We start from the raw sequence: 23718 nt of genomic DNA, 5'->3' as shown, positions 1-23718 counted from the left end.
GGGCAGGTGCGGATTCACCATCCTTAGGTCGGGGATATCCCAGATGGTACCGAAGGGCACCCCCTCCGACGACCTCACAAAGAAGAACTTTTCCTTCCATGGATCGACGAAGGGTAACCATTTAGCAGTCGGAGATCCTTTCGAGGGCTGAAATAGTACCAGCCCAAAATCCTCTTGCTGGCATGAGGAGGAAGCAATTGAAACAAAGGGGAAGGGAGAGGGGCCTTTGATGCCGAGAGAAGAGGATAATGAAACTCAACACTTGCCGCCACCCATTTGGAGTTAGCTGCGTCGGGCAGATACCATAGTGCCGAAACACTTGGGAAAAAAAGGGATGGAAGGGGAGCTAAAGGCTAGCTTTGAAAGCTACCTTATATAGACATAGCTCCGTTGGATTCCTATAGTTGGCCCATCTATCGGCCTCAAGGTTTAGAGCATGAACGCATTCGAGATACTGCAGGAAGCCTTCAGTTCCTCGAGTTCGAACTCGTCCATGGTGGACACTACCTTACTAGCCTCCACCTCTAAGGCATTCTAGGTTAGGGCTTGGGACTCGAATATCCTCTCTCTAAACTCACCATTTGAGCCACCCTCTGACCCCCGTGGTGTGGCTACGGACAAGGAATTACTGGAAGAGGGTGAATCTGGGGAAAAGTCTGAAGACATCCCTCGGATGCCCCCAGAACCGTGACCCCTCTGGTTTGACACTGTCCTCTCCGAGGATGAAGGACTGTACTCGAAAGAACTGGACATCGGATATTTACTCATAAAGACACGAAGAAGTCGAAGCACGAGGAAAGAGAGACCGAATGACTAAAGATAAGCTCTGCGAAGGAAAAAAGAAGTGGCCTACAAGCGGAGGCCACCCCTTATAAAGTGAAGAAAGACGGTCTGACTACCCAAGCATTAATGGCCATGCCACATCATCAGGGGCGACTCTCAAGGCTCACATGAGCCTGGCCACGGGTGACAAGCTAACCGAAGGGTCCTCCCTCGATTGAGGGCTCAGGCCAAGGCCGAGTAGACTTGATCGAAGGGTCCTCCCTCAGTTGGAGCTTAGGCCAAGGCCGAGAAAATGTGATTGAAGGGTCCTCCCTTGGTTGGGGGCTCAGGCCATGGTCGAGCAGACTTGATCGAAGGGTCCTTCCTCGGTTGGGGGCTTAGGCCAAGGCTAAACAAACTTGATCAAAGGGTCCTCCCTCGATTGGGGGCTCAGGCTAAGATCGAGCAGACCTAACCAAAGGGTCTTCCCTCGGTTGGGGCTCAGGCCAAGGCCAAGGCCAAGCAGACCTAACCAGAGGGTCCTACCTCGGTAGAGGGCTTGGGCCAAGGCGAGCAGACTTAACCGAAGGGTCTTCCCTCGGTTGGGTCTCATGCCAAGGCCGAGCAAATTTCACTAAATGACCTTCCCTTGGTCAGAACGAAGGCCAAAGCCGAGAAGAAAGGATCGAAGGGCTCTAAAAAAAATAGAAGAAAAGAAAGGCATTGTTACTCCCACTAGAAAGGCTTCTCAGTGGCAGTAAGGGGGATTCTGGTACGGTCACATTAGCCACCTAGTAGGGTGTGGACACGTGGCACACAATTGTAAGGATATTCACAAACAGATACTTAGAATACCATAGATAACCGTAACTCTGGATATCGGGAGAGGGAGGAGACTTGAGTCCTCTTCAGGTGGTAGACAAACTAGGACTCTAACTACTTGAAGGGCAGGAGAGACCCAGAAAGGGGAGATTCCCTACGAAGGTAGGAGGACGTGAAGGATGGAGTCCTCCAAAATTGCCCTAAGAGGAAGACGTATCGCAGTAGGACTCGACAAAGAGGTAATCCTATAAAAGGGAACCTGGAAGAAAGAGCCAGGTAAGTCAACACACTCACGCCATTACTCTTCTGAAAACACTATTACACGAGTCTCTAAATTGGGTATCAGAGGACTAATCCCGGAGCCATCTTCGGGCCTCTGCCTTCTCTGATTGTGTAGGATCGACGCTTAATTTGTCACAGATTCTTGGCCGCGACACCATGGGTCAAATAGCAAGTCTATTTCAAAATCTTCCCAAAAAAAAAAAAAAAATCTATCTAAAAAACTACGATTAAAAATACAGAAAGAGCCGCAAAATTGTTGATTACTTATTATCTTCTTCATTATGTGTTGCTTTTAGACATTGGAAGTATGCAATTTTTAGTCTACAACCCAAATGCACTACAAGAAAGCTCATCTATGGCAGCGGTTGGATCCAAATATTGTACGACTGTGGTTTTTAAACCGATGCAAATCTGAGTTGAATCGAATGTTGTATAAGGAAAGTAGTCCACGGTCGCAATTTGATAATCAGACTGTGTATCCCATATTTCATGATAGATTTTTAAAACCAGGGCTATTGAGCATATCTTTGCATTAGGGTATTTTTCTATGGCGGCAGTTCTATATTACCACAACTAAATGTTATATTTTCTCATTTTTTCGTTAATGAAAACATATTTTTTTATTATGAAAATAATATCTATAACAATTTTTTTCCAAACTGCTATTAAATATGATTAGAACAATTTTTTTTTTTTTTTGAATTTACAATATCCTTGATGATTAGATGAGACAAAACTTGTTAATGGTTTGATTCAAATAATGTTTTGTACCAATCAATTTGCAAAAGAGTGTAATAGATTACAAGTGAAAATGAAGGGTCATCTGGAGATTTAAAAAAAAATAGAAGAGAAAGAGATGTAAATATAAAAAAGTAGGGGAGTATCAGTAAAAATGTAAAAGGTAAAAGAATTTTAATAAATATAGGCAAGTGTAGGGAGTGATAGTAAATTCTCCAAATTGTTAACAGTTTGATGATCTGAAGAATTTGTGTGGTGGGGACCACTGGGCTTGGAGTGATATTGTTGGAGACCCTAAAACCCTACTGACTTTATCTAAACCGTACGGATCACCGGGTTTGTAGTATGCATATCAATTATGCACGCCAAAACACATAATTTGCAGTCAATGTGCATACGGTCGTCGTCTAGTAACCCCTCGCCCAGTCGCCCACGTTATAACAAATTTAATCGTCTACCCTAGAATTGGGTCTCTGAATTTCTCCTGTGGCCACCTAGTGTGAAGATGCTTCTAGCTGACACCTAGATTGACGATGTTGACTAGTTGCCTTGTGATAGGAACACGTGGACACAGCGAATAATGTTCCTTGAGCTACCAATAAATCCCATTCTCTTGCAGACCACACAGGTTCTACTGTTGTACACCGGAGAAACAGAAAGAGATGGAAGGGGTTTCAGAAACCAAAACACCATTATTGGAGAAGGAAGGGCGAAAGCCCAGCGTCAAGCGCCGAAGCTTTACTCGTCGGAACTCGGTGAACTCGATCTTAAGAGATTTCACTTTGAATTTGCCTGAAAAGGTCAGAGCTGGGCTTGATCCTGAGGACCCTTTTCATATTGATTTATCCAAAGCCAGTACCTTAAACAAAGGTAACCTTTTCCCCTGTACTGAACCTCCACTCCATCAATGGTTAGGGTATATAATTCTACTTCATGAGTTCCTATTCAGTTGTTGTTCTGTTATTTCCCTGATTTCCCTGTGAGATGCTGTTTTCAGTATTTTTTGGGAGATAATTTCTGTAGTATTTGTTGATTATAAGTTAGTGAAAACAGAGTGGAAAGAAGGCAGAGAATGGTTAAATGTCTGAATCCTTTGTAATCTTGAAATGGGATGATTATTAAATATATTCTTTCAGTGCTTACTCTGAATTTTATTTCTCTTCCTTCTCTCTCTTCCCATTTGGACTGTACCTGTAATTGTTACGATTTTCTAGGGTTGTCAAAACCTAGCTTGAACCCACCGGAAAAACCTGTATTGAACCGAACCAGATTGGTTTTGAACTAGGGGGTATGATGGGACCGGCTGAAAACCGGAACGCACCGACCTGACCAATATCCAGTCTGAAAACCAAATCGAATGAAATCGATAAAAAAATCAAGTATGAGGTTATGAATAGGTGAGGTTCTTATCCATTGATTTCAATATTAGTGAGAATATTTCTGGTTGTAAGGGGAATTGAAACAAATCAATGAGTATGAGGTTATGAATTGGGAAATTGGTTTGTCAAAATGCTTCCATTGATTTCCTTGTTTACGGTACAAAATTAATTGGGCAAGTAAGTGAATGATTTGATTGTAGGGTTCATTTTGTGATTTCAATATTAGTTATATTAGTTGAAATCAAAGAGATTGAGTTTAGAGACAAAGGAAGAAGTAGAGAAGAGAGGAAGGAAGAACAGGAAGAGAAGTTGAGGGGAGAAAGAGACTGAAGATTGTAAATGGTAAGTGAGCTGTTTGCTCTTCTCACTTATATTAGGTTCAAGATAATATCTTAGGGAAATTAGATAATCCCCCTTAGGGAGTTAAAAGGTAAAAAAAGGAAAAATACAATTTAGGACAACTTAATATAATGACAGTTCCTAAAGTACTCCTATTACATAAACTCCAACACTCCCTCCTAAGCTGGAGAATAAATTTCTTACATTCCCAACTTGCATAAGAGGGTACTGAACTAGTGAGGAATAAGACCTTTGGTGAAGATGTCTGTCAATTGATCACATGTCTTCACAAAAGGTGTGCAAATGTTGCCAGATTCAATCTTCTCTTTGATGAAATGCTGGTTCACTTCAATGTGCTTTGTTCTAATATTGCACTGTGTTATGGGCAATGATTATTGGTGTTTTGTTGTCACAGTATAGACATAGTCACCAATTGCAAGCTCTTGGGTGCATGCATAAATTGACTCACTACTCCTAATGCATAAGTAATGTCCAGGCGAGTTAGAGATAGATCAGCTTCCCCACTAGCCTCTAGTATTTCCCTGCATCAACAAGGGAAGTACCACAATTTTTTTAAGCTTATGATTCTGCTCAACAGGAGAACTTGTCGGTTTACGACCCAGCATCCCTGTTTCTTTTAATAGGTCTAGCATAAATTTTCTTTGGCGTATGTTGATTCTCTTCTTAGACCTTGACACTTCAATTCCCCAAAACTGCTTAAAGTGTCCTAAATTCTTGATCTCAAATTGTTTGGAAAAATAGGCTTTCAGCCTAATTATTTCATCATGGTCATCTCCAGTCACCACGATATCATTAACATAAACAATCAATGTTGTGATGATACCATTACTTCAACAACAACCATAACCTTATCCCAACTTGATGGGGTCGGCTACAAGGATCCGGTAAGGTTAAAAAAAAAAAAAAGGAGGAAAAAAGAAGCTAGGATGCATATCTTTTCTTACCACTTCGTCAATTTAATCATAGTGCTCACAGACAAAAGGTTCAAGGTAAGTCTTCGAATATGAAGAATGGAATTAATTGAAATAGAAGAGGTAATGGGAATATTACCTTTATGGGGGTATTTTGGAATATACCAAAGAGGGGGGAATATTAGAACATAGGTTTAGAAAAGAAGGGGGCTAGGAGGAGAGAGAGAGAGAAGGGAGAGGAAGTTCGTTAAAACTTTGAACGGAGAATTGATCATTCTAAGACAAAATGAAACCCATAAATGTCCATAGGGCCTTTAATGTTGGGTTTGATTGCAGATAGGTATTCGACAGTGACAGAGACTCTAGTGATGGTAACAAAGCGAAGGTAATCAAGAGTGTTGAAATTGGTAAATTACTAGTTTCTTCGGGGATTCTATACGGACTTATGTCAATCTTTGCATACTGAAACTGGAGGGTCGCAACCTAAGTCCCACTAATTTGGTAGGACTTTGGAAGGGGGTGGGGTGAAGGCCACATCAGCCGATAGGGAAAGTTTGTTTCCCAAGGTTGTGTGGACAATTTACTACCTCACTCAAGCAAACAATACATTTTTACATGGGGTTGGAAAATTCTGTACCATAATCCCACCCCATCAAAACCCTTTTAAACAGTTTCACTAGTGTATTACAAGACTAAAAACAAGAAAATCAAAGCATAAATTGGTAACTAATTAAAAGTGGAAACTAAAAATCCAATCTAAATAAAAGACTGCCAATATAATTTCTAACCAATAAAGGACAGTAAATAAAGAACCCAAATCAAAGCGATCCCTTCTAAACTCATCGCCCAATTGCATCATCTCTCTCTGTCTTAAAAGAACTCGACTCCGTCAAGTTAGGTCATGCTCCCAAGATATCCTTGTAAATTGTTTGATGTGGCATGTCTGATAATGCGTGTGGCCTTATTAAATACGTACGACCTCCTTGCTTCACCTTGATGGTGTTCCGTACACCATTATAGAGGATCCCAGCATCAGGTGACCCAAACAGTAAGTGTACGATAACAACTGCAGTGGCCTCTTCTCGAGCTGAAATGAAGTTTGCTTTTGCCGCGGTATCAAAAACTGTATGAACATCAGTAGGATTGGAACCGTGCAGGGGAGTACCCTTCTGTCTGAAGAGAGGAGCTTTGGGATGAGCATTCTCTTCCAATAAATGAACTTCTCTTCAGCTGTCTTAGCATGAGCAGCTGCCACATCAATGGACCTGAAATCAGTGTTAGCCAACTCAAGTCGGATCTCAGTACTTAACCCACTGATATAACACATCACCCTTTGCTGGTCTGTTTCCTGAAGTCGACACCTTGAAGAAAGGTTGTGGAATTCGAGGGTGTAGGAATCCACATCCTTGTTGCCTTGTTGCAAATTAAGAAATTTATGGAACATTACCTTCTCATAGTTAAGAGGAACAAACTTTTCAGTCAGGATCTACTTTATGACCTCCCAATTGGTAACAGGTCCAAGTCTTCTGACAAACCTTGCATGGAGTACATTATCCCACCATAAACATGCATACCCAATAAGCTTGGTAAGGATGAGTTCACACTTCTTCTCGTCCGGAGGGGATTTATATGTAAAAATTCTCTCCACTTTGGTAAGCAACTTAAGGAATTTTTCAAGTCCCTTTTCACCACTGAAATCTGGAACCTCAACTTGGATACCATAATTTTGGTCAGAAAATTGCCGGGTAACATCTTGGGGTATTATAGGATCACGTTGCACTCGGTAAGGTGTATCTTCAATCCGTAGGGCATTAAACTAAGGAGGTGGTGCAGATGGTCCTTCATCGACTCGTGTTTCAGACCTTTACATAAAGGCAAGAATCTTAGCGAGGGCACCTTGAGTGTCGTCCATGAACTTGTCATATTTTGCCTCATCCTTTTCAACCTGGCATCGGTTTCCCATTGGTTCTCAAATACCTCACGATACAATTTGTGCAACTCAGCATTGGTGATGTGACCTTTCATGGTTAGGAAATTGTAGGAAATTTCCTCTGATACCACTTGATGTAGATCCAGGTTCCAAAAGATTGAAATTGGATCGCTTAGGGCCCACAAGAATGATAAAATATCTCAATTTAAAGATTGAGGGGCAATCTTGCAAATTCAGGAATATTCAAGCACTTAAAAGAGTGGAAAATAACTAATCGACTCAAATTGGAATAGAAAAGTAAAAGAGGGGGGTATTTTGGAATTTACCAAAGAGAAAGGGGAATATTAGAACATAGGTTTAGAAAAGAAGGGGTTCAATGTAAATATACCTAATTAGGGGACTTAAGAATAAGAGCAGAAGGCCATCTTCTTCCTTCTCACGCTGCTAACCAGATGGCGGAAACCTTGCTGGTTTCGGTTGATGGAACTCAGCCGATAGGCCTCGGTTTGGCTTAAACATCCAAATGAAGAGTCGCAACGACAGGACGACAAGGACTTCAGCACGACAGTTCAGATCTGAACGTGTATTGAACCTGCAACTGAGCTTGGCGATGGCAGAACTCGGACCTGATTCTGGTTTGGATTTCTCCACAGCAAGTTCAAGCTTTGGAGGAGAACTTCTAGGATTGGTGTCGCCTAGGGGAGGGTTACCTTCGATCAAAGTCTTGGGCAAAACAGATCTCTCATGAAAGAGATCGAACCAGAACAAGGTAAAAGAAAACCAGAATAACAGAGAGGAAGAAAAGAAGAATATCAGAGAAGGAAAAGAGGAAGAAAATATAAGAGAAAACCAGAAGAGAAAGATGGGCGTCACAACAACCACTGTTCAGCCAAGCAGAAACATTCAATTTCAAACTTCAATTCTTCAAATCTGAGTTTCACTAGTGTATTACAAGACTAAAAAAAGGAAAATCAAAGCATAAATTGGTAACTAATTGAAAGTGGAAACTAGCCTATATAGCAACTAAAATAAAAATCCAATCTAAATAAAAGACTGCCAATATAATTTCTAACCAATAAAGGAAAGTAAATAAAGAACCCAAATCAAAGAGATCCCTTCTAAACCCATCGCTCAACTGCATCAACTATAACAACATAGAGGTAAAATAAAAACAACAAGATGAGTTCGCAATTGCTCATGTATAAATGATCCCAATCCCTCCATTGCAATTTTCAAGCTCATCTGTGATGGTGTCGCTAGATCTTCTCCTCTTGTGGAAAGAAACATTAATCTTAGAAAAGAGATCTAGCCTATGTAATCATTTTTGAATATATAAGGTGGAATTTCCCTTACTTTAGCACAGGAGGATTCACCTTCATTGAATCTCTTTATACTTTGAGAAGTCCACCCCAAAGATGGGGCTTGTCATAAAACTATCCATTATAATATTTTAAACTTTTCTTTCTTATGAATTGACCAACAATATTGGTGGTGAACAGATATCTTGGAGAGAGTTGTTATTGGTGAAGCTTAATCTCAGTTTAATCTAGGAAGCACTATTGATTCTTCCTCAATATCAGCTGTCCTGCTCACTAGAGAGTGGGCCGGGGTGCCCCACGCCCCCTGCCCAAAGTTTTTGGAGTTGTTTATATTGGGCGGTATTTTTGTACTTTCGGGGATTGGGCTTTCTCTATGTTGTATTGCGTTAAAATGCTATATTGGGGGTTATCTCGTGAAGAGGGGAGTGTTAGGGTTTTGTAATATCTTCATCAGAATAGTAGAAGCTTTGGTTATTGCTCTACTGTGGACATTTCCCATCTTGGGTGAACCACTTAAATTTTTTGTGTTCTTTGTGTGTGTGATCTCTTTTTCGTTTTTCTTTGGCCAATCATTTTTCTGCTATGTTGTTATTTCCTAACAAGATTGTCCCCTGTTTAAGTAGTGAGATGATTTTTTCTTTCAAATTTCTCCAAAAAACAAAAATCTTTGTCCGTAGGTAGTGGGACTTCTAGAACTTTATTTGCTTCAAGGAAATGACTCTATTAGAAGCTTTATTTATTTATTTATTATTTTTTTTTTTTAATGTGACATCTCAGGATTTAGGTAAACGAATCAATTTGTGCTAAAACTATGTGGATATTGTTGAAGAAAGGTTAAAATTTTGTGGGTGGTGGTTCTTTATAATCGTAGAAGCACTCTAAAATGAAATATGAAATTTCATATGAAATTCTCAAATAATACATCTTATTTAAATTTTACAATCTATCATGCTTCAATTGTAGTAGAATAGTAGTTAATTCTACTGAATTGCCTTCTATACGTCATAACAGTACAAATGGCTACCTGGACTTTTTAGCAATTACTCAGAAGTCCCTTAACCATAAACTTTATTATAAATACCCCTTATGATAGACAATAAGTTTAACATTCTACCTTAAGCTAGAGCATATTCATATGGTTAGTCCTCTCATTAAAGGCAGAATTACTGGCCATGGTTTGAAGTATCTCCGATACCGATACGATACCCTTCGATACGTATCTTAAATTTAACCCATATCTAAGTATATGGCTGACCGATAAGAGCTCCTATCATGTTCAACACTAGCCCAATCAGCATCAGAGTAACCACTAAGATATGCAAACCTCATACTGAACTTGTATATGTGACTCTATGAACTTTCTTATAAGACTCACTGCAAAAGATATGTTTGGCCACAAGTAGATAAATAACTTACCAACCAACCTCCTATACTGATGCTTGTTTGCAAACTCCTTACCATCACACGTCTCAAGCTTTTGTTGTGGATCCATGAGAGTATCAATAGATTTAAAGGCTAACATACCAGTCTCAGACAAAAGATCAAGCACATATTTCCTCTGAGAAAGACTAATGTGCCCTTTTGACTACGAACAGCCAAAAAAAAAAAAACAAAATGTTGTTGCAAATAGACTTTGACATCATTATCAGATTTGATAATATCATCCACATAAATCACCAAAACTATCACCCTAGAATCCCACATAAACAAGCTTGGTGATTGGCGGTGGAGGGTTGTCTAAACGCTTAGGCGAGAAAGCGCACGTAAGCTATATATACCTTGTATCATAAAAAATCAAGATTAAGCAACATCAAGTCATTAAAAATCAACATTTAGCCATATTAAATCATAAAAAATAAACATTAAGTCATATTAAGTTATAAAATCAAAATTTAGAGAAATGCTCTGGTTCTATAATAAGTTTGACTGGTCAAATGATATTATTTTTACATGAGACTTTTTGTATCCATTATAATATAAAACCAGCTTTCCAATAAGTCTAAGTTTACTTAAATCTGAGTTGTAATGACAAAGTTATGCTCCTGTCAAACTTATTTTTAAGTGCGCGAATGCTGTTAAAATCGCCTGAATGAAAATAATTTTATGGATATCAAAACAAAAAATTATTTTACTGGACTTTTGGTTTTTAGCAATGTTTTAACATGATAGAATTTATAAAATTTTCATAATTGAGAAAAACTCCAGCATTTAAAAGTTGAAAATCGCCCTTATAACCAAAATCTAGATTTTCTTCTTGGACTGGGGGGTTGACTTTTTATCCTTTTGGAATTTGATTTTTAAACTATTTTTATTGGATTCAAATAAGGGGTATTTGCTTATTTATGAATAATATCTTAAGTAAATGAAATAACAAATACAAAAAGCATTTACTTAAATGATATTTGGCATAAATAAGTGCCAAAACACAAGGCGGCATGCAGTGCAATAAGGCGACTGTCGCCTAGGCCCAGGCAAACAGCCTGGACGCCTAGTCGTCGCCTAGGCGACTGGCCAACAAGCGAGCTTTAAGCTGCTCAATAAATTAAGGGTTGTACTTCACATGATCTTTAGCTGGATGTAAATAAACCAGAGTCCATGTCTAACGACTAGATCAATAGTATCTTTTAGGATTTGCGTTATTTAGGAAATATTGAGTTATTTTATTTGGGAAGATATGTAATCTTTATTAATAAAGACAAGGCAAAGATATGAACGGAAGATGGAAGATGTGAAATTGAAACAAATTGATCAATGGGATAAGCAACCAAAGATTGTTGGGAAGGGGGCTTCTCGGCCATAAGGTGTCACCTATCCACCCTAGGTGTCGCTTAGGCACCTTGGGCATGCATATATAATATAAGAATGAAAAAAAAAAAAAACCCCTCTTGCCACTTTGGGGAGGGTTATAATGTATGCAGCCTTACCTTCGTTTCATAGATAGGCTATTTCCCGTCTCGAACTCGCAACCGCTAAGCCCTAATGGAGCAACCTTACTGTTACGCCGAGGCCCGCCTTCTCATATAATATAGCAATGATAATTTTATATAATCTGCTTATATGCAACGTAGAAGCCATATCAGTACAATATGTTAGTGGGTACAATATAGGAATTGTATAGGGGAAAGTCATTGGTGTTAGTTGTGGGTGGCTGCAGTACCAATCAGGCTGGCCTTGGAGATCTCTCATCGTGTTAGGCATTAAGTCCTTGCTTGGAATCTTCATGTAGCCGACCCCATTAAGTTGGGATAAGGTTTTGAATGTTGTTTGTTGTTGTTTAATTCTGTTCTTTTTGGAGAAGTCTTGGGTCCTAGGTTTGTAAATTACTTCTTTCTTTCTATCAATAAATTTTTTAATCAAATGGACCAGAGTGCTTGCCTTTGCTGATGGCTGTATTACTGAATTTTCTATAAAGGGGGGGGGGTGTTGAAAAAGGTTGATAGTTATGCATTTCAAACTAGACTTGTAAAGATTGATTTACTTTGTGAACATTCTTAAGTTGTTAATTTTCCTAAAATCAGAGACATGTTTCTCATCCAGCTGAATTTATAAACATGCTTTATGATGGTGCACCAAGAAACATGTTACTCTTCTACTCTTCATGTGCATCCATTTGCCAAAGACTGTCTAGGTTTAGAGTCTTGAGTTTTCATATTAGTAATTTATGGGGTTGTATTCCAATTTATCAGGAGTCCTTCAACCCTTCAAATGCATCATTGATCTGACTTGTTTTCAGTTCTTAGTTTACTTCTTGCTGCTTTTCAGTGCCTTGTTGCTCCAGTGTTTTCTCGTTCCTTATTGCTTCTTGATTGACTAGTAGTCCAGTACATGTTTGTCCACCTCTACGATATATATTTCCTTACGTGTCTAAGCATGTTATTTGGAGGTTTCTTTTTCAACTCTTCTTTTTTGTCCTTGTCCAAAGTGACTGGAAATAGGAATTGTAAAACCAGGATGATACTGCGATGAAAAATCTGGTGGCTGACGAGTAAGAGTGGTTAAAGAGAGAAGAATATCCCAGCTGGATCACATCCCCTGGTTGCAATTCGGATAGTACCATCCAGTCACGGACTCGCAAGCCTGACGTTTAGGGTGTTTTTTAATTTTAGATCCTGTTGCCAATGAATGTTCATTCCATAAAAAATTACCAAGGATTTGCAATACCATTTTTTTTAAATGTCACTTATATTTCATGTTTCTTTTCCTTTTTCTTCTCTGCTTTATTTCATTTTCCTTTCCTATTCTAAATTCTGTAAAAATAGTGTATTCCCAAGGCGCATGACGTTGCATGTCTTTCATCTGCTTCATCTCATCTTCTTTTTTTATTCCCTTGATTCCAGCATTTACTTATTGTTCCAGGGGAAGTGGAGTACTATGAAAAACAATTTGCGACCCTCAAGTCTTTTCAGGAAGTTGACTCTATAGAAATGGCTAACTGCATTGATGAGGTTGAAGATAATGCTGAACAAGCCAAACATGAAAAAGCAATGAAGATATCTAATTATGCAAACATTTTTCTGCTGGCATTCAAGGTAATTTTCCATTCTTTTTCCAAGGTTCTCTAAATTTCAAATGTTCATGTCCTCCCGGGGTACTCTATTGATTTTCTGGGTTTAGGAAAATGAAAAGGAAAGTGTGGAGGTCTGTAAGGTTTCTGATCCGGGGAGACCACTTTGATAGGTTGATTTACTTAATCCCTTATGGCACTTTCCATCTTTATGAATTGACTGAATTATAAAGTGCAGATCTATGCCACTATAAAGAGTGGTTCCTTAGCTATTGCTGCTTCTACACTTGATTCTCTGCTGGATCTCATGGCTGGTGGTATTCTTTGGCTCACACACTTGTCAATGAAAAAGATAAATATCTACAAATATCCGATTGGAAAGTTGAGGGTGCAACCAGTGGGCATTATTGTTTTTGCAGCTATCATGGCTACTCTTGGTACGCCTTCCTGCTACAACCTCCTTGCATTTATTTGAACATGTAATCTTGCTTATTATGTGTATTTTCTTCCTTAATATAATCAACTAACGCATATGACAAAGTCCTTCAGCTGTAGAAGATTTGAAGTGAAAGTGGAAGAATCGAAGTGTTCTGTCTTCCAGTTTCCGACAAATGTTACTATCTAAAGACTTTAGACAGTTAATCTTGTGTATATCAAAAGTAACAAAACTAGATTTTTTTTGTAACCCTCAAGTGAGAAATTACAGGGGTGCTTTATCTTGCAGCTAATCCAGAGATGGAAAAGAATGGCATCAAGAAATTTCTTAGAATAGAAGTTGATGCAATCCATATTGATTCTGTTAATGCTTCTAAATTAAGAACGTGATTCCTCCTCTCATGACTGTGAACAAGGCATTAAACCTTAAATCTCAGATTTCCATTGAGAGAGTGATATAGATGCTTTTGTGATTGGGTCAAGAAATTGTAAAGACACTAGAAAGAAAGATCAGTCTGTTGATACACCACCATGGTTTCCACATAAATCACTCCTACACCCACAGTAGAGTAGTAGATCATTGGGACTTTTTGAAATAGACATTGTTTTAATTCTTGTTTTAGGAATGCATCCCTTTATTAAGAAATAATAAGTTTTGATCTACTTAATAAGTCTCTCATTCTACATTATAGTAATCTATTATTCTATTCACCCAAATAAAAGAAAAAAAGTAGTCTATTATAACTTCTACAGAAGAACTTACAAATAATTCTATAGAAATATGAGATGAAATTTTTTTTTCTTTGAAATGACTTTAGATGGATTTTCTTATAATAGGTAAGAGTGGGACTAACAAACTTCTGATTTGTGATTTAACCTCTCAACCTATATAAATTGTATAGGAAGGCTTTGACCAGGTAGTTCTCTGATTCTTATAAAAAGGTTGCTGTGGGGGAGTATGGCTGTGCCCAGACAAATGGGGGCCTGAAATGACTGGCCCACCCCCCATGACAAGGAAAAGGATGTCTCTGTAGATGCTTTCTCCTGCACTCTCATTGGACAATGCGCATGCCTTTTTAATTAACAGAATGGCCTTACTAGATTTGTCCAAGGGGCTTCTTTTAGATCTGTTGTTTTGATATAAAATTCCTGGATATAAAATAAAGTAGGGAAAATATTTTACTTCCCCTACACGATTCTACACATTTTGGAAATAAAATTGTGGGTTAAGCTTTAAAATTTTATGTTCCTTATTTTTACATCGTATGAAACAGACTCAATAAGTAATATTTTACCTTCTGCCCATTTTACATCAGAGCTGTTGAAGTTGTAGTAATGGTGCTGTTTAGTAGACAGTCAACTATTCATGGCGATGTTTGTCATGTGGGGTGGTGTTCAAGTTGTTAAACTTGGTAGTCTACCATGGGGGTTTATTTTCTTTGTTTTACTTGTAATCAACAATGACTTATGAATCACTAATTGTATAATACACTGGCTAGGCTCATGGTGCTATCTCGACACAGCATCACTGATCATTCTAAAGGATAAGAATACAAGACACCCTAACTAAATTGCATTTGCGGGAAATTTTCACCTACTATTTAAAAATAAATAAATGAATAAATAAAATAAACTCTTTTTTCATGAAACTAGATGGGGACATGGGGAGATTTGCAATTCACTTTCCTTACAGAGTTACTGAGAAAATATTGACCTGTTCCCCTCTTTTGCAGACTTTTTGTAATCTGTATTTATCATTAACTTACCATTCTTCGCACATTGACACAGTCCGGGCATACACTTTTGGTGCTCTCTATTTTGTGGAGGTTAGTTGATTGTCAATTCTATCATAAAGTTAATGCATAGTAAGAGATGTTGAACTTCCTGAAAATTTGCCATTGAAAGAAGCCCATGCAATTGGAGAGTCATTGCAGGAAAAGATTGAGAGACTTCCTGAATTTGTTCATCTCGATTTTGAAAGCTGCCACAAGCCAGAGCACACTGTCCTTAGCAGGCTGCCTGATAGTCAGCCTTGAATTTGAATTTGAATTTGGGAGATCAAAACATAAGCACAAGAGTATATGCCAACCTGTGTATATCTTTATGTTTTATTGTACTTGAATTGCCATGGTAATACAAAATTTTTCTCTGCATGAGTGGATAAAGAAGGGTGAAGAGGGTCTTAACCCTTGAGATGGGTTGGTGTCGATAGTAGTTCGGAAGACCAATACTTATTATGGTGGAAGGGCGGCATTGGGGGAAAGAGGGCTGCATGTAAATATTCATAGACATGAAATAAACTGAGAGCACTCACTCTGCAGACCTGTTTTCTTCGTTCTTCTTCAGCCTTTTTCTATTATAGAAATGCTGATTTTTTAATTAAAGCGGGAATAATAAAGTATTAAGATGTAGCCAGCCCCATTTAGTTGGAATGAGGCAGAGTCGAATTGGTCGAATTGGTTCCTAAGAGCCTCCGCAATGTCACAATTGGCAGTGGTTCCATGAGAGAAAACCAAGTGACAGGATCTACCATTATATTTAGCCCAGTATGTTTCCAGTTTCATATGATGTTATTCCTGTCAACATAGCATTTGCATTTGCTAACAAACTGGTAAGATGAAAAATCTATGCATAAATTGTGTGATTTTTAAGTGATGGTTCCTAGACCCATTTGTTAGTTGTTGATTCCTGGAAAGTGAACCAAGCAACGGTTAAGTCTAGAAATTACTAACAAACAATTCTATAGACTAAGTTGCAATCGCCATAGAGTTGAGAAACTGCAGTCTACATCTTTAGGGAAGCAATCTTCTCTTGATCCACAGCCGGGTCCAATGGAATTGAAATTAGAGTCTTCTTTTATGTAAGCTCTCATCCACCTGTGTTTGGGTTGTTGTCAAAGATCCAATCTGTGAGAATGTTTACATCAACTCACTTACTGCCATTTGACAGGTCATGGAGTGCTAAACATTTGCTGAAGAAGAATTTCCTGCAATGGGCTTGTATATAATTTGCCAAGTGGAAAAATAGAGATTCGGAAAAACCAGGTTTTTTTTTTAACCTACTTATAGAAAAAGAGGTGGGGGTGGTAAAGGCCAGGAGACTCAAACTCAAGATTCCATTATTCATTACAGTAGTACATTTCGCTTTTTTTTTCCTGATTCATTATATATGGGAGGTTTTGGCAAGTTCATACTTTCAAACCATGTTTTGCCCTTCATTACGCACTCAGCATTGGATTGAAATTTCAGTGGTCATGACATCGTATCAAATGGATACCCATATATCCATCAAAGTTTGCCATGTGGCAAGAAATATAGTGGCCATGTCAATGACCATTTGCTCTTAAAATTTATATTTTACATTGTCTGTTTACACTCTTGCAATAAAACCATTGCATCTCATTAAATCAGTCCGTCTATTTTTATAATGCCACCACGGGTATAGGTCTCATTACTGGTTGCCACGGCCTGCAATTACCCAAAATGGAAAGTTGAAAATTAGTATGATCTGGAGATGCTAACCCACATATTTAGCTTTACAAATTCGAGGGACCAATCAACTGTCAAAAGAATTTCTTTTTTTTTCCCTCCCCCCCTTTAGTCATAGGAGAGTTGTGTTGTGTCATGAGGGTGTGCGTCCCTTTAAAGCAATAGACTTAGTGGACATGACTCGCTTAGAAGCCGATGCTGAAAGATGAGAAGGGGCCTAACCCGGTCGCAAAACAATTCTAGCTGTGGATCCACCATAGACCAAGGCACCATTTGATAACGTTTTTAGAAACAGTAGAAACGGCTTTTCACATTTTCAAAAACAAAAACGGATTTTATGATGTTTGATAAACCTATTTCTTGAAACGTTTTTTGCAGATATAATGCCACTAAAAAACCCAATAGTATCATCGGATGCCCAAAAGGGAGAGAGGGTTCGGTTGCCTCTTTTTAGGTTTAAATAGGAAAAAGTCGGACTTGTTTGTTAAAGTCGTTTTAAATTGTAAATAACATAAATTTTATTTATTTTTTTTTTTTTTTTCACTAATTTGAAATTTAAAAAAGAATCTTCTCTTGGTTCAGGACAACGCCACGCACAAAGAGAATTTTCTTAAACTAAGAAAATTTGTACTTTTTTCTTTCTTTTCTTCTCTTGGCTACTAAACACAGCCTAACCAAGAGAAGAGAAGAAAAAAAAAATGATAAGAAAAAGAATCTAGGAAAGAGAAGAAAAGAAAGAATAGAAATGAAATGAAATGAAAAAGTAAGAAAAAAAAAAGTATGTATGTTTGGTAGCCAAGAAAAGAAAATTTTTTATATTTTCTTGTATTTTTTGGCAAGATTTTTTTTTTTTTTTTTTTTTGGAGTGGAAAAGAAAACTTCACTGTTTCCAAGGAAAATTTTGAAATTCAAAAAAGAATCTTCTCTTGATTCAGGACATGCCAAACACAAAAAGAATTTCTTAAATCAAGAACAAAATACAATATTTGTATTTTTTTTCTTTTCTTTTCTTTTCTTCTCTTGTGCTACCAAACATAGCCTAAACAAAGAATATGAAGAGGAAGATGAAATTCCAAATGATATCATATACCACACTCCATGATCAAGCTTTGTCTCAATTGTAGAAGAAAATGTTGAAAAAAAAGAAACAAAAGCTCTGCCCTGGAGACGATATATATATATGTGTGTGTGTGTGTGTGTGTGTATTTGCAAGTTTGAACAGATTAAATCTCTCGAGATGAACAGATAAGATCACACAACCTTTCAATCCCCGAAACGACCCTATAGTTCCCTAGACAACAGACACATGTATCCACTTAAATATGCTAAAAGAGAATCCACACATGGCCTCTTCAGTTCCTCGAAATCAAGCCGCCTCATTAAACTCATAGATGACCTTCAAGTTCATGAAACACACGTGGCACCATCACCAAGCCTCCCTACGAAAAGGATCGCCAAGCAATGTTTCCGCAGAACCAATGGGTGATAGTGGGCATGCTAAGACTAGTAGAACCCACAACCAGCCGACTCGAGTAGTGATGGGTTGAGGGCATTTTCACCACTAGGCTACCAACCCCATTGGTAACAACTTGAAGCTTAGCACGCTGAGAGATTTTTGTATATACCTTCAAACAGGAAGGAGTATTGACATGACAACTTGATAGGACCAGCTAATCTCAATGGACCTTGGTCCACACAAAACCATAATATGGAGCATCGACTATAACGGTTTTTGTGAATCCAGTGATGCACTAGTTGCATCCTATAGCAGGTGCCAGGTTTGTGGTCTAGGGATCAACTCCTGTCACACTCATTCCCCCCACCCCCCTTTTTCTATCATCCCCGCCTCTTTTCTTATGTGTGCGAGTAAAATCCCCTTGGCCAGTTCTAGAGGAAAAACACAAGACTTTAACGATTTTAACCAAACGATTCTATATCGAACCTCGAAGAACGAGGCAGAGCATTCTACTACCACGGCCTTATTCAGACCCAAAGGAGTGGGCGAATTTGATGTGCATAAAATTAAGCAGCAAACTAGTGAGGGACATGTGGCAAGAGATCTGGTCCTCCTTGATGACAGCCAAAGCAACTTTGTAACCATTAGGAAATCACAATTAGGGATTCTCCATAGCCCCCTATAATCTTCTATAGTGACGGTCACAAAATAAGAGCACTTTATGAGGATGGTTACAAGAAAAGAGTGGATCACTCTGTTAACAGCCCTAAGGGCTCCGATCATCTTTACTCAATAAATAAGGAACAATGCTTAAGAAAAAGAGAGTCTCCCACCGGAACCTCCTCCGATCAGCTCCGTTGTCCGGCCTTTTGGCTCTGTGTGTAGATTGTTTGGTGTGGATTTTCATGGCAACAAACTCAAACCACATGCCGACAACGAAACCAAGAAAAGTAAATTGTTGGCAGAGAAGAAAGGTAAAAAATTGTTGTTCGAGAATAAATCAATATTATAGAATATTATAGTCAAAGAGGGAGATTATTATTATAAGGAAAGATTATTGCCGAAGAAGTTATTCTTTTTCTCTCAAGTAACCCGTGGTTTTAGTCTTCTACAATTGTGAATTATCCTACAATACAATTCCTCTCTCTTAGAATCCGTATGTAAATTTCATTTAGCATTGTGAATATCATGTAATTCTGAACGACGTTGACCTGATTCCTCAAAAGGAGGACATAGATAGGTTGACAAAAGTTATGTTCAAGTTCGATCCCCTAACATAGTATTTCTTTATTTCCATTCATTTATATCAATTTTATTTACTTTCTAGAATCATCATGAAAATCAACCCAAGGGGTAGCTGAGTAAGAAAGGGGTTTTTGCCTCAGAAGTGTGTGGTTTCGAGTTCGACCTCTTACCTCCTTAGGGCCACTTAACAGGGATGTTTATTGTCTTCATACTTTCGGTGAAAGTTGAATAGTTCACATTCAACCCTGGTATGACCCGATCCATGCGGTTACGGGGTCTGTATGCCCGCGAGATAGTCAGGCCGAAGGCTTAGATACCTTTCGTATGCAAAAAGGAAAAAAGAAAAAAGAAAAAAAAGCATCATCCTGAAAATCTATATCATGTTTATGTTGGATATTTGACATTTGATGTGCGTCCATCAAACCCAATTTAATTTGATTAAATAATTAAATTACAATTTATTATTTAATATATGTTATTATAATCATCTTATGTGCAACAACCTGTATTTATTATACCATTTACTTGTTAACAACTATGGACAAACTTAAGCAATCTATTCTAGAGTTGCTACATTGTATTTTCCTCGACAGTGATTGGCATGGGAATACAGATGTAGGCACTTATGTTTTTTGACCGTTGATATGTAGAGCTTCCTGAATGGCTCATCGATATCTGGTAGTTTTTTTTTTTCTTAGAAGCACTTGTTATTACATGTGTATTGTGTTTCTATGTTGTACCATTGGTCATGTTATACAGGATGTTTATGGTATGCTTAGCATTCAATGTATGAATGTGAATGGGGATGACACTTAATATGGTTTCCATTGCCCTTTTAGGGAGAATATCCAAGTGAGTTGTCGAACTATAACTGGTTGGTCTTTAGTTTGTAAAATGTTTATAAGAGGTTTATCATTATATATCAAATGAATTAATACTATTTGAAAAGTTTTTTTCAAATGTATTCCTAAACACATTTGGAATCTGTTGAGATTAATGTCAATACACATAAGTGCTTTTCTTTTTCACTCATTTAACTACGGTTGCCTTCTACCTTCTTATAAATTATATATATATATATATATATATTAGAAAAAAAAATGTTTTTAACAAAAAAGCTAAAGCCTTAAAAGGAAACTAACTTACATAAAAATTATTGCTATGTCATAAGAGACGAGGAGTGCTCTCCCATAGCAATGTTGCTTGATTTTTCTGATCTTTGCTGTACTTTATCTCAGGCTTCCCAACCTCTGGGGATAGTCGCACGAGTAACTCGGTTGACTCCTAAGGTGAAGGCTACCATACAAAGATCATGGTCATGAGTCTTGCACATATTCTTAGCATATTTTACCATGTAAATCTTAAGTTCATTATTCACCTTCTATTCATCCCACATAAACCTTTGAATATTCAGAACCCACTCAAAATAACTCACTGTAACTCTACCTGAATTGACATATGTCTGGAAGGGTGATAATACCTTTTTTTTGTAAGATCTCCTCAATCTCTAGGTCGGTTGGTTGATAGCTTCAATAATGAAATTGGTTTTTATCTCATTTGCATTTTCCTGTTGATGACACCACCAAGGGTTGCAAGAACAGAATGTCACAATCCTCAATCAGTATTGATTTTAGATCAATGAGGTCTCCACCATTGGAACCTTTGATTCCTCCTTTTTTCTTTTTTCTTTGTGTATTTATGCAATCTTGGTATGTCTATTACATTTTTATTCTTTTGGTTTTAGTGACGACATTTGTTACAACAATCTTTCCACCATTTTCATCGATGAGTTGGGCTGCCCGGTTATTATTTTCGAACCTTTGTGTAATGAATCATTGGCTAGAGATGCTCTTTCCATGTCCTTGAAGCAGGGCCTTTATGGAATAAAGTACCCTTCCAGTAGCTTCATCTCTTCCTAAAGATCCACCAAGATCAACTAGTTTTCTACAACTACATGTGAGTAGTCATGAAATTTCTAGTACTCATCCAATATCCATGACATTGTGTGGGGATTAGTTCTCATATGAGATATTGGAACATATATATGGATATCCTTTCTCCTATTGGGAAGGTTTGGAGCCAAACAACTCTACTTCACGTAATTCAGTTTTTTTTTTTTACTTAGTATATAACTCTCCAATAATTGACAGGCGAAGGGACGAGGAAGGGAGACAAGCTTCGAAGTCAGTGTGCAAGACAAAATCTAGTTTTTTTGAGTTCCTCTTTCAACACAATAAGCAGTCTACAGTCTCAACATCGAAAGTCAGATATCACTGTATTCCCTGCTTTCCTTAGAAGTGAGAAGTGAATTAGGGACTTGCCATGGATGCGAATGAAACGAGGGCACATGCCATTGTTCTGTATCAATTTCTTCATTTTCTGACCCTTGATGTAGATGATAGGCTTAAAGTGCCAAATAATGCATTTTAGAAACCTCTAGTAGTTTCATTTTATCAGAAGTCGGTAGGACGGAGAAGTTGTTAAAGTGAAGTAAAGTAATTCCATACCATTTCCAGTTAATTAAAATTATTAATTATGAGTACTCCTTTTTCATGGGGCTGACACAATGTTCGGAAATTTTAATTGACATTCCTTTTAAACAAATTCAGTTTACACAATGAAAACATTGAGAAATAAAACAACACAAGTTCTTCCATCCCTCTTTTAATCATGGCAAATATTTACTCTTTCAATACTATTTCATTTGTATCGCCAGCCCATGACCTCTCAGAATAAATGAATTGTTCCTGGTTCTTTTGCCATCCCACCCAATGAATTATTAGGATTCATTTCAATGGAGCTCCTAATGAAATTTGTACTGAGTCAATCCCCTCTTCTATTGATTGTCCTATTAAGATGATCTCAGAGGATTCCAATCATCCGACACAACATGTTTATTTTCGTTGGCGAGTGAGGGCTAACGTAGTAAAAATGCACTCTTTGAGTAGGAATCCATTTTCTGAAAGATCTTGACTTTTGTGCTTTGGTAGGTCATTCGAGATCCTTTGACCTATGATGCATTCAAGGGATTACCTCTCCAAATAAATAGATTAATTAGTCTGAATTATTACATACTGTATCAGGATTTTATTGATCTAATTGCATGCAATTAATTATAATTTTTCTAATATTTATCAATCCTTGAATTAAATGAAATCAAATGAAATGGAAATAACAGTTGTGAAAAAAGGTTCTAAGTGCTCTTGTGTTCTTCCTTCTTATTCGTCGATGCAGATCTTACAATTCTCCCTTCATAGTTAACCAAGACCCTCCTATTTTGGTTCTTCTTCCCAATGCTATGTTCTAGGGTCATTCAGATAATGAAGATTTGATTCTAGGTAATGTTTTAGGAAAGATCCGACATAGTTTTATACGGATACTACCAGGAAATAGGATTGAAATCAAGTCAGTTAATGCCAATTCAAAGAAAAAAAAGAATGTTTTGATAAAACTTTGTTCGATGATAGACAGCAATGTGTGACTTGAAGGACATGATCAATTGTGGATTCTTACATCCACCATTTTCTAAAGGAATAATGACGCTCTTGGCTTAACATAAAAAGGGTTATACCAATTGATATGTTTCACAAATAATTGAAATTCCATTTCTTGATCCAATGAATCATGATCAATAATCAATACGAGTTGTAAGTACATCGGTTAAAGCTTCATGATTACCTTATCCCGTGGGATCATTTACTTGTAACTATTCAATATCCTTATGAAAAACTAATCACATCAGAGTGTTTTCGCGGTTGAATCCACTCTGAATTGGCATTCTGTTATCATTTCAAATTCACGTCTATCAATCCAACTCAAGAGGATTATAATAGATTACTATTTGTTATTTTCACTAGAGATTAGAAATTGATGGACTTTCTATAGGACCAATTTTATTAACGAGCTTCATTACAACCTTAGTTACTTTAGCCGCTTGGCCAGTTACAACTTTATGTCAGTTACCATAAATTTCATACATAATAAATGCATATGATAATCTTTTGCCTTTGACTTTTAGTTTTAGATAGTGAATAGGGCTTTTCGATTCTATCTTATTCAGTGGTCCTGGGCATTGATATTAGAAAAA

The 23718-nt window shown here is 37.6% G+C and overlaps 1 protein-coding gene and 1 pseudogene across 1 annotated transcript; one reads left to right on the top strand and one right to left on the bottom strand.

The window, feature by feature from the left end:
* Positions 1-3004: 3004 nt before the first annotated feature.
* On the top strand, positions 3005-13931 carry LOC122075093 (metal tolerance protein 4-like). The gene is made up of 3 exons (XM_042639994.1): positions 3005-3474; positions 12860-13032; positions 13246-13931. The coding sequence occupies exons 1-3, from the start codon at positions 3267-3269 to the stop codon at positions 13480-13482; spliced, it is 618 nt and encodes a 205-aa protein (XP_042495928.1). The 5' UTR covers positions 3005-3266; the 3' UTR covers positions 13483-13931.
* Positions 13932-20865: 6934 nt separating this feature from the next.
* Positions 20866-23718, bottom strand: part of LOC122069707 — a 5173-nt pseudogene continuing 2320 nt past the window's right edge.

Source organism: Macadamia integrifolia, chromosome 1 (genome assembly GCF_013358625.1).
Source record: "Macadamia integrifolia cultivar HAES 741 chromosome 1, SCU_Mint_v3, whole genome shotgun sequence".
NCBI lineage: Eukaryota > Viridiplantae > Streptophyta > Magnoliopsida > Proteales > Proteaceae > Macadamia > Macadamia integrifolia.
This window is presented reverse-complemented; position numbering and strand designations above follow the sequence as displayed.

What these genes read in the sequence shown, in the direction of transcription:
- LOC122075093 (XM_042639994.1), top strand. Translation starts at nt 3,267, where the DNA reads ATGGAAGGGGTTTCAGAAACCAAAACACCATTATTGGAGAAGGAAGGG. An exon ending in AGCCAGTACCTTAAACAAAG is followed by an intron (nt 3,475 to 12,859) that starts GTAACCTTTTCC and finishes TTATTGTTCCAG; the next exon opens with GGGAAGTGGAGTACTATGAA. An exon ending in TTTTTCTGCTGGCATTCAAG is followed by an intron (nt 13,033 to 13,245) that starts GTAATTTTCCAT and finishes TATAAAGTGCAG; the next exon opens with ATCTATGCCACTATAAAGAG.